The 18424-nt window shown below is 39.3% G+C and overlaps 1 protein-coding gene across 4 annotated transcripts in view; it reads right to left on the bottom strand.

Annotated features, from left to right (window-relative positions):
• CEP112 (centrosomal protein 112) overlaps positions 1 to 18424 on the bottom strand; it is a 296853-nt gene that overhangs the window by 172517 nt on the left and 105912 nt on the right. For all 4 annotated transcript variants that reach the window (XM_070394174.1, XM_070394176.1, XM_070394175.1 and 1 more), the window contains one exon: positions 8031 to 8138. In XM_070394174.1, coding sequence (XP_070250275.1) covers positions 8031 to 8138 — 108 coding nt within the window. The remainder of the gene's footprint in view (positions 1 to 8030; positions 8139 to 18424) is intronic.

The following is an 18424-nucleotide window of genomic DNA, read 5'->3' as shown; positions in this document are numbered from 1 at the left end:
TGATACTGGTGTCCCCACTGTGAGTACATTCCTCAGCACCTTCGTGGAGGTATTGTCTCTAGGCCCTCCTGGTCCAAAGTAAAAAATAAAATCATTCTAATATTCTCATTTTCATGAGAATTTTGAGCTCTTCCTCAATACTATGCCAAGCCAGTTCTGGCATTGCCACTTTGGATCAATATGACTATATTAGTAGAGAAGATCACTTCCCAGTGAAATCACAAACTATTGTAAACGTGTTTCATATTTAAAGAAGAGATGAAGGTCAGTTCAATATTGTGAACAATTACGTACATCAGACTAATGACAGTTCAAGGGCACTTTGCTTTAAAGTGTTAGCCATTGAAAGATAAGGGCTTGTCTATAGGGTTTGCCAGGTAATACTTCCACATCATCCCACCTCCCATTCAAGGGTTCCCGGTGAACAAATTTTGCTTCTTGTGAAATTTAGTACTACTTTTACATAGTTCATTAAGATCCATACTCAAAGACAAGTGCATCACACCCACCCTGCTTTTCCATGTAAGAATATAACTTAGATCATCAGGTCATGTCTCTGAGCAGTTTCCCGTCTGCATTTACAAAACAGCACTTTTGAAATGTCAAAATAAGTTACCAAATTCTCCAGAACTCCAGAAATTTAGCTCCAATGGGACAGAGTCCACTGCAAAGTTAGCAGCATTTCACTACTGATTTTGTGGCCTTACATGTTGGCATATTTTTTTTATTGCAATAATATGATGTAAAATGTGCTATTGGACATTACATTTCATGCGAGATAAGGACTCCATTAAAGATAAACTTATGGACAATTTGCTTTGAGATCTTGGAGTCAGAGGAAAAGTACAACTTAGCACAGAAAATACCACAGTATGGTCTGATGTTCAGAACAACTTCTTCATAGGAACAGGCACACACACAAAAAGTAAAAAGTAAAAAGTCGGCAGTGTGTCAAGAGTAGAAATAGAATTTGTCATCTGTGGGTGGCCACGTGGCTCTAGAGTTAGATATTTGCTGCAATACAAAGAGCCATGCATGCAACCTGTCAGTCAACAGTTCGCTTTAGTCACACAAGCTCTCTCATTTAAAAGTTCATATTGCTGTGCTAACTGCTATGAGATAGAACCAGGGCCTGCCAGCATATACTGCTTCTCCATTCCTTTTCCTTTCTAGTCAACCATCACCTGCCAGGGCCCACCCTGCTGAAGCCCCGAAGCTTAGGATGCACTGAGGGCTGAAGGCTGGGAGCGCAACAGTGAGCGCGAAGGAGAGCTGAGAAACGATGTTTCCGTTCCCAGTAAACACTGCAAAAACGCTTACCCAGCACCTGTAGGTGACGAGTGACAATACTTATCCTGAGCTTTTAAAACTTAAAAAAAAAAATTCCTACATTTTCTGTGTGTTTATCTGCCAGATTTCAAGTATACACCCAGGAAGGATTCAGATAGTCAAAAGCTTCAAGAAGCTTTTTAAAAAATATATTTTTATTGATTTCAGAGAGGAAGGGAGAGGGGGAGAGATAGAAACATCAATGATGAGAGAGAATCATTGATCAGCTGCCTCCTGCACACCCTCCACAACCCTAGCATGTGCCCTGACCAGGAATTCAACCGTGACCTCCTGGATCACAGGTCGACATTCAACCACTGAGCCACACCAGACAGGCAAGAAGCTTTTTCCTCTCAGTTTAGTGATGGTTCACTCATGCCACTCAAACTGAGAAAATTCATTAATTAAGAATACACCCTCTTAGACAGAGTTCAACATTTTTTGTAAAAATGTGTCTTATCTATATATTTTAATTTATTTTACCTTATGGTAATGTGTAAGGGGTAGACCCTTCAGTGTTTTTTTATAATCAACAATAAACATTCATTCATTCTGTAGAATTTCACCACTTGTTTATCTGTTGAACTACATTTCCTTTTAAAGGCTCTGTAGTGAAAAAAGAATATATAAAATCTAAGATTAAAGAGTGATGGAATTGCAAAAAAACAAAAAACAACAACACATAACAACAAAAAACCCTTCATGGCTCAGGAAATCCCAGCATGCCTGCTTTGTTGTTTGTCTCCAAAGTGAATGAGGTTTGTGAAAAGACAATCAGAATTGTCCTTTTGTTCCAATGGGTTATACAGGAAAGAAACAGGAAATCTTGATGAAAGCTTGGGCTTTACAGGATATTTATGTGAGTGTTTATCCCATGTGTTTGATGTTTTTCTCTACACATCTGCACACTTCATGCCTGCATTTTGGCTAAAATATTTTTAAATACCACTTTGCTTTTTTCACTTCATTATAATTCCTGGCATGATGCTTTCTATAGAGGAGGGGCACAAAAATTAAAACTGAATAAAGAAACGTAGGCCCAGAAGGCACAAGTCATTCATTTCTCTGGATGTCAATTTCCTCATAAAATGTGAGGATAAAACCGGATGAGTGCTTCTAAAACTTTTCCACCAAAGCACCCCTAGCAGCGGTGAAAATGAATGGTACCCCCCTGGGGGATCTGAGGGCAAGCTGGAAGTTTCTTTGAAATGCCCTATTTTATCTGAAAAATTCATGAGAACTTTGCATTTTACAAAACAGGAAAGTCTATGTTTGTTTTAAAAAGAATGTTACCTCAATAGTAAAACTATTTGCTTTCCCACAAATAATCATGTGAATGCCACCCTCCAGGAAAGGAATGCAGCTTCACATCACTGGGCACTGGCTCACCGCCCCAGGGACCAGCGCCCATATGAGAAGCTTGGGGGATCAGCATCTCAATACCCCTGCAGTGGGAAATGCTATGACCATTTAAGATTTGACCACTTCAGATTTTCATATTTTAGAGAAAAGGAAGACCAGATAACAGAAAAGTGGTCACATGTGCACTTGACCGGCAGCTGAGAAGGTCGTGGGAAGCCCGGAGAGAAGACAGTCCACCTGGAAAGGGGGCAAGTAGGGAGTCGGTGGTGGAATGAGCGATGTCTGCATCTGTCAGAAATGCACAGAGGCTGAGGTCTGGTCAGGCAAAGGCCCAGAATGTGAACGTTGTTGACCCTGGCATAGGACGTCCCCTTCAATGTGCACATCCCTCCACAACACTCCGACTGCTACTTCCACACTCAGGTGGGGAAACCTACTTGCTCATGGGCCAAATAACTCCACTTGAGTGGTTCTTAGGAAAGAATCGCTAGAAATACTCCTCAAAGTCCATCTACACACCGGCTCAGCCTCTGCTTCCTAGATGCATGAGTGAAGATGAAGAGCCTGGTTCAGGTTCAGGTTCAGATTTCATCATCTATTTATTGTGCAGGACCCTGGGCTGGTTACTAACCGGATGTGCTCCAGTTTCTACAACTAGAATATGGAGACAATAGATAGCGGCACCTGCTCCACAGACTACTGTGCGATGGGAAGTGCTCAGGTCGTGGAGAGCATGTAGAAACGGTACCTGGCCCAGATAAGGAAGGTCCTACTGAATGTTAGCTGTTATGATTATTATACACAGCCCAAATGTAACACTTCCTCAATTACAGACTTGAATTTAAAAACAAATATGCAATTCTCCTTAGTCTCGTCTTCTCTTAGCTAAATATCCTATTTCTTTAAATTTTCCCCTGGCATAGTTCTAAACCTTTCTAGGTGTCCTTTGTAAAATGGACAACCAGAACTGATTTCTTCTTCATATGACCTGATATGTATATATATATAATGAAAAAAAATATATATATGAAATATATATATATAAAAGGCTAATATGCTAAATGTCCATCTGACTGGTAGCTATGACACACAATGACCACCAGGGGGAAGACACTAAATTCAGGAGCTGCTGAGCTGCAGTGACTTGGCAGCAGTAGTTCTCGGGCGATGTACCCCAAAACCAGAGAGGAGGGAGCCCGATTCCTTGCAGGGCCACGCAATTCCACCTTCGGCCGTGGGTTATGTTGTTGCTGGGACATTGTCAGCCCCCAATCTGGTTTACTGCACACTTGCCTTTGCATTCCACACCCTCTACGACAGCAACTTTGCAGAGTGCCCTCTCGCACTATGGGACCCCTCGGGGGATGTCAGAGAGCCAGTTTCAGCCCATTCCCTGCTGGCCAGGCCGAGAGACCCCACCTGCCAGAGGGACCCTCTCACTACACAGATGCCCTTCAAGCCACAGCTTACCCCAGGTGCAGCTGGCCAGGAGGGACTATGGGAGGTTGGCTCTAGGGCATGTCTGGCCTGCCTTGCCCAGTCCTGACCCACTAGCCACTTTCTAATTAATTTCCTTTCCATGTGCATGAATCTGTGCACCAGGTCACTAGTATATAACTAATATCCTGGACACCATGTCTCTCACCTCTTTTATCCCATTGTCCCAGGTGTTTATGTCTTCTTTGTCACCCCCAGCTTACACCATTCACATCCCTTACACCTTCCTCTCCACATACTTTCTGCAGATGATCTTCTAAACTGAAGCATGGGATTTTATATTGAACCCCAATAAATTTCATCTTCTTAATTTCAGCTGTTTAAACTCCAAGAAGGAAACTTTACTTCTGTGTCATCATCCAGTGACTGACACATGTAGAAATCCCACCTCAGGAAAACCAAGATGGCGGCATAGGTTAACGCCGGAGTTTGCTGCCTCGAACAACCACTTCAAAAATACAACTAAAAGACGGAATGGACATCATCCAGAACCACAGGAAGGCTGGTTGAGTGGAAGTTCTACAACTAGGAGGAACCGAGAATCAGAGGAGGCGCAGTGCTGAAGTAAAATACTAAGGTGCGGAGTGCGCGCGGCGCAAGCTGGTGGCTGAGGGCGAGGTTGTCTGTTTCAATCCGGAGGGAGCCTCAGACTCTGAGCTCCAGATCCGGGCGGGCGAGTCTCTAGGGACCCAGACTCAAACGGGAGAAGCAGGACTGTCTGGCTTCGGTCCCTCCGAGGTTTGCAGCGGTTGCTGGGACAGAGAGGCAGAGCCCCTGGGGACAGACTGAGAGCAGCCATAACTGCTCCCTCCTCCGCCCTGTTGATCCCGTGAGACCCGCCCCGCCCAAGCCCTGCACAGAGGCATTTGCCAGATAGCCTCAGGCAAAGGCTAGATTAGCACCTCCCTAGAGGACACAAGTTCTTCCACTGCAGACACAGCTGATTATCACAGCCAGTTGGCCTGGAGGTCAAATCCCTCTAGTATTAACTACAACAATCAAGGCTTAACTACAACAAGACTGCGCACAAAGACCACTAGGGGGTGTACCAAGAAAGCGTAAAAAATTCGGAGACAAAGAAACAGGACAAAACTATCAAGGGAGGATATTGAGTTCAGAACCACACTTTTGAGGTCTCTCAAGAGGCTTCTAGAGTCTGTCGATAAACTTGATGAGATGTACAGGAAATCTAATGAGACCCTCAATGGTGTGATTAAGGACCATCTAGAAAGTAAGCATACACTGACTGAAATAAAGAATATTATACAGACTCCCAACAGCAGACCAGAGGAGCGCAAGAATCAAGTCAAAGATTTGAAATGCGAAGAAGCAAGAAACACCCAACTGGAAAAGCAAAATGAAAAAAGAATCCGAAAATACGAAGATAGTGTAAGGAGCCTCTGGGACAGCTTCAAACGTACCAACATCAGAATTATAGGGGTACCAGAAGATGAGAGAGAGCAAGATATTGAAAACCTATTTGAAGAAATAATGACAGAAAACTTCCCCCACCTGGTGAAAGAAATAGACTTACAGGTCCAGGAAGCGCAGAGAACCCCAAACAAAAGGAATCCAAAGAGGACCACACCAAGACACATCATAATTAAAATGCCAAGAGCAAAAGACAAAGAGAGAATCTTAAAAGCAGCAAGAGAAAGAAACTCAGTTACCTACAAGGGAATACCCATACGACTGTCAGCTGATTTCTCAACAGAAACTTTGCAGGCCAGAAGGGAGTAGCAAGAAATATTCAAAGTGATGAATAGCAAGAACCTACAACCAAGATTACTTTATCCAGCAAAGCTATCATTCAGAATTGAAGGTCAGATAAAGAGCTTCACAGATAAGGAAAAGCTAAAGGAGTTCATCACCACCAAACCAGTATTATATGAAATGCTGAAAGGTATCCTTTAAGAAGAGGGAGAAGAAGAAAAAGGTAAAGATACAAATTATGAACAACAAATATGCATCTATCAACAAGTGAATCTAAGAATCAAGTGAATAAATAACCTGATGTACAGAATGAACTGGTGATTATAATAGAATCAGGGACATAGAAAGGGAATGGACTGACTATTCTTGGGGGGTAAAGAGGTGTGGGAGATGCGGGAAGAGACTGGACAAAAATTGTGCACCTATGGATGAGGACAGTGGGTGGGGAGTGAGGGTGGAGGGTGGGGTGGGAACTGGAAGGAGGGGAGTTATGGGGGGAAAAAAAGAGGAACAAATGTAATAATCTGAACAATAAAGATTTAATTTAAAAAAAAATTAAAAAAAAAAGAAATCCCACCTCAAATGGATACATCTGAATAGAGATGGCCCTTCAAACACACCTAACCACAGGCATGTACCAACATCTAAACCCTATTCCTATATTTCCTTCATGAAGGAGCTTGTCAGGTGGCTCAGTGAGATCCAGATATAGTACATCTACTCCTCTTTCCCCTTCCATCAGCCTGGCCCCCCTGATCAAAGAAGGAAATGAGCTTAATTGGCTTCATTTTAAAAATACATATTTTTTTATTATTTCAGAGAGGAAGGGAGAGTGAGAGATAGAAACATCAATGATAAGAGAGAATAATTGATAAGCTGCCCCCTATATGCCCCCTACTGGGAATTAAGCCCGCAACCTGGGCATATGCCCTGACTAGGAATCAAACCATGACCTCCTGGTTCAAAGGTCAACGCCCAACCACTGAGCCACATCAGCTGGACACTAATCAGCTTCATTTTTAAAGAATGTGTGCTGGCTTGTAGGGACCACTACCACAGGCCTATCCTTTCTCCTGATAAACTTTCACAGTAAAAATAAAACAAACCTTAACATTGGGGAATACTGTTGCAGTTAACAGAATTTTCTGCTAAAAAAAAGTTTTTAAGTTTTGTATATTATCATATGGACAAATATTTTTCTAAAATCTACTAGCTCACACTCCTGCCTTTACGTCTTCTGAGTTAGTTTCTGCCTGGAGTCTTCATTCTCAACATGGATTCGAATGCACAGGCCTCTGGACACAGGAAGGATAAAAATGGGTGCACTTTGCACTGACCTGAGCGATCCCAGGGTGGGTTTTTTAAATTCCTGTTATACATTTGTGTAACATTTATATCATTTATCTCTTTCTCATGAAAATTAAATACAGCAAAATTGAGGCAATAGGGTCTAATTTCTATTAATAGTAGAAATTATTTAAGGAATTGATTTTCCTTATTAATTATTTTTGACCAAGACTATAAAAGATGAAAGTTTGGTAGATTTTTAAGTTTATCATTCTGAGAAAAGCCTTTGAAGCTTAACATTCTTTCAAACAAATTTATATGCATGTATCTGTACACTAAAAAGCGACTGTCACACTAAAAAGGAGCTGACGCTGTCATACTATGGAAAGTGGGAGGTGTAGAAAAAAATCATCCATGATTCCATCATCTGACAAATAATTAACATCATTGTTTAAATACTTCTGTCTGATTTTCAAGGTTGAGGATAACTAGGCCAGAAGGTGTAAACATTTCTTATAACTCTTGGAGGATACAACCAAAATCCTTCCCAAAAGGCTGCATAATTTATAATGCCACTAGCAACTTATGAAAAGACCAATTTTTCTAAACTTTTGCCAACTTTCGATGGTACACTGTCAATTCTAATTTGAATTTTTATTAACACTAAGGCTGAAGATGTTTCTGGATTTCATTGAAACAAATATTTTAAATATTTCATATATGTTGGTAATAATGTTCTAGTAATATTTTCATGTACAGCGATTTTGTGATATAAAGAGGTATTTAGAAGAGTTTATACGTGCCTTAAGAATTAAATGGCATCACCAAAATGAAGGACCTACCTGCTGTTCATATCTTTGCTTGACATCCTCCATCTGCCATAAAAACTCCTTTGATTGTTTCTCACGAAGAGACTTGGATCTAGTTAGATCTGCTTCCACTTTTTCCATCTACAAAATTAAAAAATCAAACATCAAATTTTGAAAAATTTATAGTCCATGTTTTTATTTGTCTATTCACTAAAATGACAAATTTTAAATACCTCATCAATCATAATGATGCATTTAAAGATGATAAAAGTAATAAAAGATATACCTATTATTTTGGTATATTTTAATTGTTTAAGTCAAGAAAATAAAAAATTAATATGTAATTGACTAAGTTCTATGATTTTTGGCCCATAGATAATCAATATTGTGATAAAAAATGAATTTACTAAGAAGTTGTTTAAGGATGCACAGTCAAGCCCACTTCATTTCCATTGGTTTCTAACTCAAGATGTGGGTTACAAGGCTCTCCTTCAGTGCTTTTCACATTAAACCTCAAGCAGGTGGCTTCTTAATTTGGCCTTGGCAATCTACCCTCCCTACACTGCAATAACCTTGGCATTTCCCAAACAAGCCATGGCAATCTTGGATCTCCCACTATCAAGAGAGTCCCTTCATGCGTTTCCTCTTCCAAATAGTCCATCTTGAAAGTTGACTCATGTCTCTTCTATAATCCTTCCAACTGATAGGAATGTGTCGTCCTCTCTGGGCTCCAGGACTTGACATCTGTATTCCTCTAGGACACTGTGTTTTTCTCTGTACTATGGAAATGCTTCGAAGGTGTGAGCTTCGTTTACTCATCTAGATCCTGTGCTCCCTAGTAAAAGGAACTAGGATATAATTCTTTCTCTTGAATCTTAATTATTAACTAACTGCCTTGTTATGCTGTATTCAATTCTTAAGGATGAATGAAAGGGCAGGCAAAAGCAAGAGGGAAAGAAAAAAGAGAAGATAAATCAAGGTGGGAAGACATGGTTTATTTAGTACTTTTAAGAGAGATCTTTATATGAAATTGATTTTTGGTTCTTATTTTTCTTCAGCACAGATTGAATAGTAAAATAAATAATAAATTTTTAAATATTTCAAATATTAAATACTTAAAATAAAAATGAAGAGTTTTCTATACTCAAAGTTTGTACAATAGAATATCTTCTATCAAAAAAACAGAATTATCCTATATAATAAAAGGCTGATATGCAATTGTCCCCTTGACTGGGAGTTCGACCGGGAGTTCAACTGGGATTTGAACCAGGGGGCAGGGCCAGCCGACCAACTGCCTGCAGCCCCTCCCCCTGGCTGGTCCTGCTCCTGAGGGGCCCCTCCAAACCCCAATCGGGATGGGCCCGCCAGACCCCACCCATGCATGGATTCGTGCACCGGCCTCTAGTCTTCTATAATCAAAATAGCAAACAATTGAAAGCACATGAAAAGACTTTTTATACCTAAACATTAAGAAAAATTCAAAATAAATAACTGATATTATAAGGTAATGAAATATGTTATTTTAGGTTATACTGACCGAGAATGCAAGAGCCCACTCCATTCTTATTCCACAATTTAACAAAATAATAAAAAACAATTCTTGTAAAATACTTAAAGCTGTATAGAAACACAGAGTTCTCAGTTGCCATAGATACAAGAGATTCTGCGTTATCATACATCATTCCATATTCCATTCAACTTCCAAGTGTTTAAAACAAGTAACACCACACTCCTTTTATTGTGTAACTCTGGCTTCCAAAAACCTCAGAGTAAAACGTGGTGGTCAAATTAGGAGCAGCAAAGGGCTTGGATGCATTTCTGTGAATGGCTGGTGTTTAAAGCAGTAACAACGAGGTAAAGAGGGTGCTGCAGTTTCCTTACAGGGTGACTCAGGCATTACTTTAGCTACATGTAAAAGAAAACCCAAGTGTCCGCAGCTTAAACAACGCAGGCCCTTTATGTTTTCCTCACGTAACAAAAAATTCAAAAATAGGCTGCTATATTGGCAGTTCAAAGATGTCAGGGCTAAGGTCTCTGCCATCCAACCTTCCCGTAATGATTGTGAAATGCTTCTGCAGCTCTGAACATCTGGGAAGGAAAGGGCAGGCGGGATAAGGGCCGAGGGCCCCTATCAGCTGAGTCAAATACCCTTTTAAGGGCTTTGCTGCAGGACCTGTCAGTAGCAAATTAATGATGCTGTTTGCATCTGATTCACTGGAACAATATTAATAAAAGGCAAGCTCCATCTACAAGGTCAGAGACTGCAGTTTTAAAGCTGTATCTAATGTTGCCCTAAAAGTACAAATGAATATTGGGCCAACATCTGGCGGTCTCTGTCAAATATGGTCATAAGCTATTGCTCTTTCTCTAGTACAGTATCCATGTTATTATATTCTGAGTAACTTGACATATACAATTTATATTATACAAATACTAATATACAATTGTATACAAATTCAAAATACATTTTCATGCATTTAATACATATTTAGATAAATTATAAGAAATAGCCCTTCAAATATTTCCAGATATATGTAGAGATAGGTAGATAGGTAGGTAGGTAGGTAGGTAGGTAGGTGGGTAGGTAGATAGGCTAGCAGAAAAATCATTATTTCTGTGTTTTAAAGTCTGAAAACTAATATCCTTAACAGGGAAAATCAATGAACACAATAATCGATTATATCTAGAGTTCTTTTGTGAGAGATCATTAGTTTATATAAGACTGCCAATATGTCTAAGGCCTGTCCTTTTGTTATTGATTTGTAGCACTTTTAACTATTCTGGATGTGAACTTCTTGTTCAATATCTGGATTGCAAATATCCTCTCCCACTCTGAGGTTGCCTTTTCATTTTCTACTGGTCTCCTGTTTTCTTTTTGTTTGTTTGTTTGTTTTTTAAATATATATTTTATTGATTTTTTACAGAGGAAGGGAGAGAGATAGAGAGTTAGAAACATGGATGAGAGAGAAACATCGATCAGCTGCCTCCTGCACACCCCCCACTGGGGATGTGCCCGCAACCAAGGTACATGCCCCTGACCGGAATCGAACCTGGGAACCTTCAGTCCGCAGGCCGACGCTCTATCCAGAGCCAAACCGGTTAGGGCTGGTCTCCTGTTTTTTAATGAATTTACATTTAACAATATTATTTTTATGTCTTCCTGTTTTCTATTTCGAAAATCCTTGCCTAGTTCCAATGATCAAAAATGCTCTTGCATTTCCTTCTGCAAGTTTTATTGTTTTACCTATCTCTGTATATCTACAATCCTAGAATTCATTCTGTGAATGGAGTGAGATAAGGGGCAAGATCCCCATATTTCCATGTGGCCATCCAATCAACAGGGTTTATTAAGTGATCATTCTTTCCCTGATGCACCGCAATACTTTCTTTGACAGGAATCAGATTGATCATAGATGTGAGTCTGTTTTTGTTTGTTTTCTTCTGTAACAGTGGTCACCCTCCTGCCCAAACCACACTGCATTCATTACTGTCGCTTACTTAGTCTTGGGACCTGGTGTGTAAGCTCTCCAGTCGTGTTCTTCTCCCAGACTGCCACAGCTGTGCTTAGGCCTCTGCATTTTCATACACATTTTTATTTTTTTATTTTTGTTAAAGGCATCTTTTTATTGTTGCTTCAGTACTAGCGAGCAGAATAAATATACAAGGGAGGACTCTCCAGCTGGTTCTGTACAAAAGTGTGCACAGTGAGAGGAAACCAACAGTCACATACAGAGAGCACCCGTTGGCTTTTCCTCCAAGGAAAGAGCTAGAGCTACTGCTATAGCTGAACTGTAGCTATAAGAAAGCTTAGCCCCTTTTCACCCTCCCAGCGCCAGCCTCGCCCTCACAGGCAAGTGTATTTCCTCATGAACTGTCCTCCCCATTTGGGGGTTTTGATGCCTCTTCTTGCCAACAGTCCTTCCTCACCTTGGTCCCTGGCTGCCCAGCCAGCGCTCCCAGCCACGGTGGCCTCTCAGACACTTCATAAGAAGACCCCTGAGAAGGCACAGCGTGCCCTCGCTGTTCCAAGTATTCTTCTAGTGCTGAGAGAAGGGTTTCTTCTGGTCCCCGTGGGCGGGAGGCTGGGAGCACGGGGACTAGGGGGAATTTGGGGAGCCATGGGGTCTTCTTAGCAAAGAAAACCTCAGTGGTTTTGGTGGAGCCGGGTGCATGGCTGCGGGATTTGCCTGGAAAGGACACAGCAGCAGCCAAGGGTAGTTTCTGGCCATGGAACATCGACAGGAGGGATTTTTCTCTCGTTGCCCTCGATTCCTCGGCGGGGCCATCCCTTCCCTGGCAGGCCTCACAGAGAGCTGGCCGTCCCTGCAGGCAGCTGGCTGAGTTGAGAAGCCTGAGAGTCTCATCAGCAGTTTGGAGGAGAAAGTGCGGGTTGATTATTGACCCACACCTTCTTCCTTCAAATGCCGCGTGGCGCTTATCTCAGGCCATGGCTGCTGCCCTCAGGAAGGGCAGGGGGCGGGGGGTGTGGGGGAGGGGAGGGTGGGTAGGGTGGGTCTTCATACACATTTTAGACTCAGCTTGTCAGTTTCCCTCCCTCCCTCCCTCCCTCCCCAGAAGCACTGCTAATGTTTTGATTTTTAGAATTGTGTGGATTCTGTAGATTAATTTAGGGAGTGACATTTGTATAACATTGACTCTTCAAATCCACACATGCATGACACATCCCTCAATTTATGTAGGTCTCCTTTGGTTTCTCTCAATAATATTTTCTAGTTTCTAAAATAGAGGCCTTGCACCTATTTTGTTAGATTTATTCATAGATAAGTGAAGCTTCCTGATACTATGATGCCTTTTTCAAAGTTTGTTTTCTATTTGTTGGTTACCTGTATATAGAAATAAAAATGAATTGTATATTCAATCTAATAGGTGACCTTGTTAAGTTAATTACCAATCATATTTTAGCAAGTAAACATTTGAGAAATTCAGTTACACAAAGAAGCCATAATTGTGAATAAAAGCATAACTCACATGGATACCTCCTCTGTTATCTCTTAATGACCTACTTATTCCACTAGCTATACCACCTATTACACTTTGATGCATTGGTCTATCAACAAGCCACCAACATGTTTTAATCTTTAAATTCCCAGAATCTACAACAATGGCTGAGTTGTTGTATAGCAAGCATTCATAAATTTTTGATAAATGAAAGGAAGAATAAATCAAGTGTGTTGAATCCTTGGCCAGTAAGTCATTAAAACAACTGAGGTATTAAAAAATAATAATGTTACTATTTTCACAATTGATAACCATTAAAATATGCAAAATACAGAAAGAATGACATGTTTTTCTGGTCCAATGTTCTTAGAGATGTTTTTGACTTATTTTCTTCAGCAAAAGAGATTAGTCATTAATGAATATTATTAGGAAAAAGTTTCACTTACTACTCTATTAAGCATTTAAGGATAAAAGTTAAGATTTCTTCTAATAAGTGTTTGGGGGGGGTTCTTTAATTTTATTTATCAAAGCTAAATACTTGTAGATATTCTCTGGATGCTGTCATTTGGAATCGATTATCACAATATTGAAACATCTCTTATATAAAAGGCCCGTGGCCATGATGCCATAACGCCGTCTTGACCAAACAAGCAGCGGCTCTCGAGGCAGGTGGGGTGGGGCGTGAGTTACTAGTGGCGGAGAGCTACGAGTGGCAGAGGGCAGGGCAGCCAGCTTAGGCAAGCAGAAGCGAGCTACTCGAGCATGATTTCGTGCACACTGGGCCTCTAGTTTCAATAGAATTCTGAATTTTACCTCTGCTACCTAACCTCATGTAAAGATAAAATTCCAAATGTTAAAAGGGTAGAGAGATTTCTTCATTGTCATAAAAAAAAATAGCCAAGAGAAAATGCTTGCATTTATATTGAATCTATCATCTTAAACCTGGTCTAAGAAATGTATTTAAAATGCACGAAGCAGCTGACCCTTAAAGAACCAGAGCACTGAGGTCTAAGTCACAGTGAATGGTCTGTACACTGATTCTCTCCTTCATTAAGTCTGTTTGTTATCCATCTATACTTACTGGCACAGAAATATCCAGATGGCATTCTTCTCTCCTGATAACTTTAGAATTTTTTTTCATTAATTCAATAGCAATAACTGGATGATGAACTAAACATATAATCTCTAAGAGTGTAAGAAACTGCTAACCAGTTTCAATTTTACTAGAGCCAGAAGAAACGTCACTAGTCAACAGTGGTGTTTAGAATTTTGTTTTCATGGCAAACCAGTGGTTTTCCGAGTGTAAAGCTAATATCATGTAGCTAACGATTACAAAGAGAATGGAATAAAATTGAAAGCCAGATATTTAGCAGCAAATGCCATTTAATGAGGGTGTATTTTCAAGAGGAGAAAAATTAACTACAAAAGTGAGTTGGCTAGAGGAAGCCCCAGGAGAAACCAGTTAGCTGACATTCATGCAGTCAGTTCACAGGATGAATAAGTTTCACTTTGGAATTGCTGCCGGTACTTCAAACATATAGCTATCTTTTTCAGCCATTTATTTGTTTCACAGAGAATACGTAAATATGAACACCATTCCTTTAAAAATATGACTATATACATATATACAGAAATAATTCTATCAGAGTGTTAAATTTTCACAATTAAAAGATGTATGTTTTACACAACTAATTGCTGACAGCTAACACAGAGGATTTGTGCATTGGAGTAAAAATTAGGTTATTTAAGCAATTTTAAATGAGGTAAAAAAAAGTTCTTCAAAATGAAAGAAACAGTGTGAAGCTATTTTTTTTAAGTTTAAATCTGTTCCATTTTCTCTCATGGGCCTCATTTTTGAAACAGCAATTCACTTTCAAAAACAAACTCAAAGCTTTTATTTTTTAATTCAAATCCCATTGTCTGCTGTCTGCAGCAGTTTCCAAATGGAAAAGATGCCCTAAGCTCTGCTGGCTTCTACACAAAAGATTTTGGTTAGAAGAGAAAACAGCAGTTCAAAACAACAAGAGAAAAGAAAGACTGTTAATATAGATTGTGGAAAATCTGAAAGCATTATGATTCTCTAAATAATGAGTCTGCTGATTTTCTTTTAGAATCAACTGATAATCTGGAATAGAGGATTATAATTTACCATGTTTCAACATAGTTTATTCAATGTTCGATAAATTTGCTCTGTAGGAATTATTTGATTTGTGAATGAGCCTAACTGTAAGAATTCCATTATAAGTGTGGTTTTTTATTATTATACTCACAACAAAGGTGCTGTCTCTATTTCAGAAACTCAACTGCACCTGGCAAAACTATTCACTGCTGAAGAGCATTTCTTTAACAGAAGACAATTGAAATAATTTCCTGCTTATCGGCTGCCATCACTATTATCTTGAAGGAGTCTGAATCCTGCCTCACTGGACAGCCCAGGCCTAGTAAGGGCTGCTCACAGTGACCGGACACAGGTGCAGGGTTAGTGAGGGAGAAAGGGGACCCAGAGGCATGCACCAAGTAGGGCTTTGCATCAGATCATTTAACCAGCCCAGAGAGCAACGATACCTAGAGTCCTAGATGCCTAAACATACACGAACTCTTAACGTCAAGAAGTGGGAGAGTCCAAAGGGTCTGGCAGGATTGGTGAAGGAAGACAGAAGACAGACCTCAGGCCCGGCACAGAGCAGAAGAGTCACAGATACGAAGTGGACCAATTAGAGGTTCCAGAATCAATTCCACAAATACTAGCTTTCATCCCTGGCTTTCCTTATTTCATGGCAGCCTCATCCTGTGGCTGAGTAGGGTCCTTAATTTAATGGTTCCTGAGATGACATTATCTCCAGGGCTTTCAGTTTTGCCACACAATTCCCAGACTTCTTTATCTTAACATTTTTTTGGTATCAATTTGTACATTTTCTCCATCTTTTTGGACAGTTTTCCAATTTTTCTTCTTAATAAATAACACCAGAATAAACATCCTTGAACACACTTTGTAGTCCTAAAAGATAACTTCCTAGAAGTAGAAGAGGCAAATGATAAACACGATGTTGAACCAACCCTTCAGAAGGGTTATATAACCTACACTCCTGTCAGAAATACACGTCACTGCCTGTTTCCTGGCCTTCATGGATTCCTTCCTATGTATTAGTTGGAAAACAGCTTGTTGCTACTTAATTTAAAAAATTTACTAGTGAAAACAAACATTTCTTATTGTCAATTTCTGCAGAAAAGTGCGTTGGGATTTTGACAGCGATTGCACAGAATTTATGCATCAACTCTTGGAGAACTGCCATCTTGACAATCCATGAGCATAGCATAGCCCGCATTGATTTAGATCGCTTAAAATTTCTCTTAGCAATATTTTATCATTTTCAATCAAAAGTCTTCAAAATGTTTCATTAGTTTGTTTATAAATATTTGATTCCCTTTGATGCTACTATGAATTAAATTGTTTTCTTAATTTTTAGATATTTCATTGCCAGTATATAGATGTATGACTGAATTCTGTATATTGATCTTGTAGCCTGCAAACATGTTCCAATTATTAATTAGTTCTAGTATTTCTTTGATGATTTTGACCATACAGGATCGTGTCATCTGAAGACATCTGTACGTCTTCCTTTCCAATCTGCAACTTCCTCCTCCCCTTTTAGTGCACCGTCTAAATTCTCCAATACAATATTGAAGAGGGGTGGCAAAAGCAAACATTTTTTCCTTGTACTTAGGAGGAAAAGTATTAAGTCTTTCAACATTAAAGTATATTAACCATAGGGTTTTCACAGCTGTCCTTATTAGCTAATGCTGAGTAAGTTCACTTCTAGACCTAATTTGTCAAAATTTTAAAAATTCATGAATAATGTTGAACTTTTTCAAATGCTTTTTCTGTCTCTGGTGAGAAAAACGTGTGATTTTATCCTTTAATCTATTAATAAGCAATATGATATTAATTGATTTTCAAACATTAAAACCACCTGGGATTCCTGGGATAAACTGCACTTTATGGTAGTGTATAATGATTTTTATCTGTTTCTGAATTCAGTTTACTAAAATATCATTAAGGGTTTTTGTGTCTACATACATGACAGATACTACTAGGTGGTTGTCTTGGAGTATCTTTGGCTGATATTAGAGTATTAGGTGCCTTAAAGCAGTGGTTCTCAACCTTCTGGCCCTTTAAATACAGTTCCTCATGTTGTGACCCAACCATAAAATTATTTTCGTTGCTACTTCATAACTGTAATGTTGCTACTGTTATGAATCGTAATGTAAATATCTGATATGCAGAATGGTCTTAGGCGACCCCTGTGAAAGGGTCGTTTGACCGCCAAAGGGGTCGCGACCCACAGGCTGAGAACTGCTGCCTTAAAGACTGAATTGAGAAGTGTTCTTTCCCCCTCAAGTTTCTGAAAGAGTTTTAATAAAACTAAATTTTTTTCCTTAATATTTGATGGAATTTAACCAGTGAAGCCATCTGGCCCTAGGCTTTTCTTTGCTAATTAAATATCTTTAGGTACTATAGGATAATTCAGATTTTCTATCTCTTCTTGAGACAGTTGCAATAATTTGCAGCTTTCTAGAAATCTGTCCATTTCACCTAAATTGTATAATTTGTTGGCATAAAGTTTTAAAATTATCTGCTTATAATGTCCTCTCCTCTTTCATTCTTAATGTTGGTAATTTGTCTCTTGTCACTTTTTTTTCTGCAAGTCAAGCTAATGATACAGAAAGTCAATTATGTGTATCTTTTCGAAGAACCAACCTTGGCTTCAGTGACTTTCTATTTTCTATTTCTTAACATAATTTCCTTTCTTCTTCTTTATTGGTCAGAAGCTTGCTTTTTTTTCTGGTTTCTTAAAATGAAGTTTAGGTTACTGATTTGAGAACTTTCTTTTTGGGTATAGATGTTTAAAGCTATGAATATTTCTCTAAGTACTGCTTTAGCTACATTCCATGAATTTTGATATGCCATATAGTCTCAGTCAAAAGTAGGTTTACAATTGTTTGTATGAAAAATAATTCAATAATGACTACAAGAATAAACTCTGTTTTGCATGTTCATAACTGTAAACCTACTTTTGCCCCACCCTGTATTATTTTTGAAATTCAGTTCAAAATATTTTCTAATTTTCCTTATAATATCTTCTTTGATCCATGAGTTTTTCATAAGTATGTTATTTAATTTCCAAATATGTAGGGCTTTCCCAGATTTATTTATTATCATTGGGGTTAAAGAACACATTTTGTATGATTTTTAATCCTTTTAAAATGTATTTAAAATTATTTTGTGGCAAATGTATGGTGTGTCCTGAAGACTGTTCATGAGTGCCTGCAGTTATTAGGCGGAGTCCTTTAAATCACCACCCCAGTCTCAGATACATTCCCGAGGGGCAGAGTAGAAACAGACCCCAAACAGCAGAGCAACGGCTTTGGAACGTAACTAACACTGGACACCCGCTCCGCCCCCCCCC

The sequence above is a fragment of the Myotis yumanensis genome, unplaced genomic scaffold (assembly GCF_028538775.1).
Source record: "Myotis yumanensis isolate MYYU_CA2020_CCGP unplaced genomic scaffold, mMyoYum1.0.hap1 SCAF_16, whole genome shotgun sequence".
NCBI lineage: Eukaryota > Metazoa > Chordata > Mammalia > Chiroptera > Vespertilionidae > Myotis > Myotis yumanensis.
Note: the sequence above shows the minus strand (reverse complement) of the source record. Positions and strands in the feature narration are given on the sequence as shown.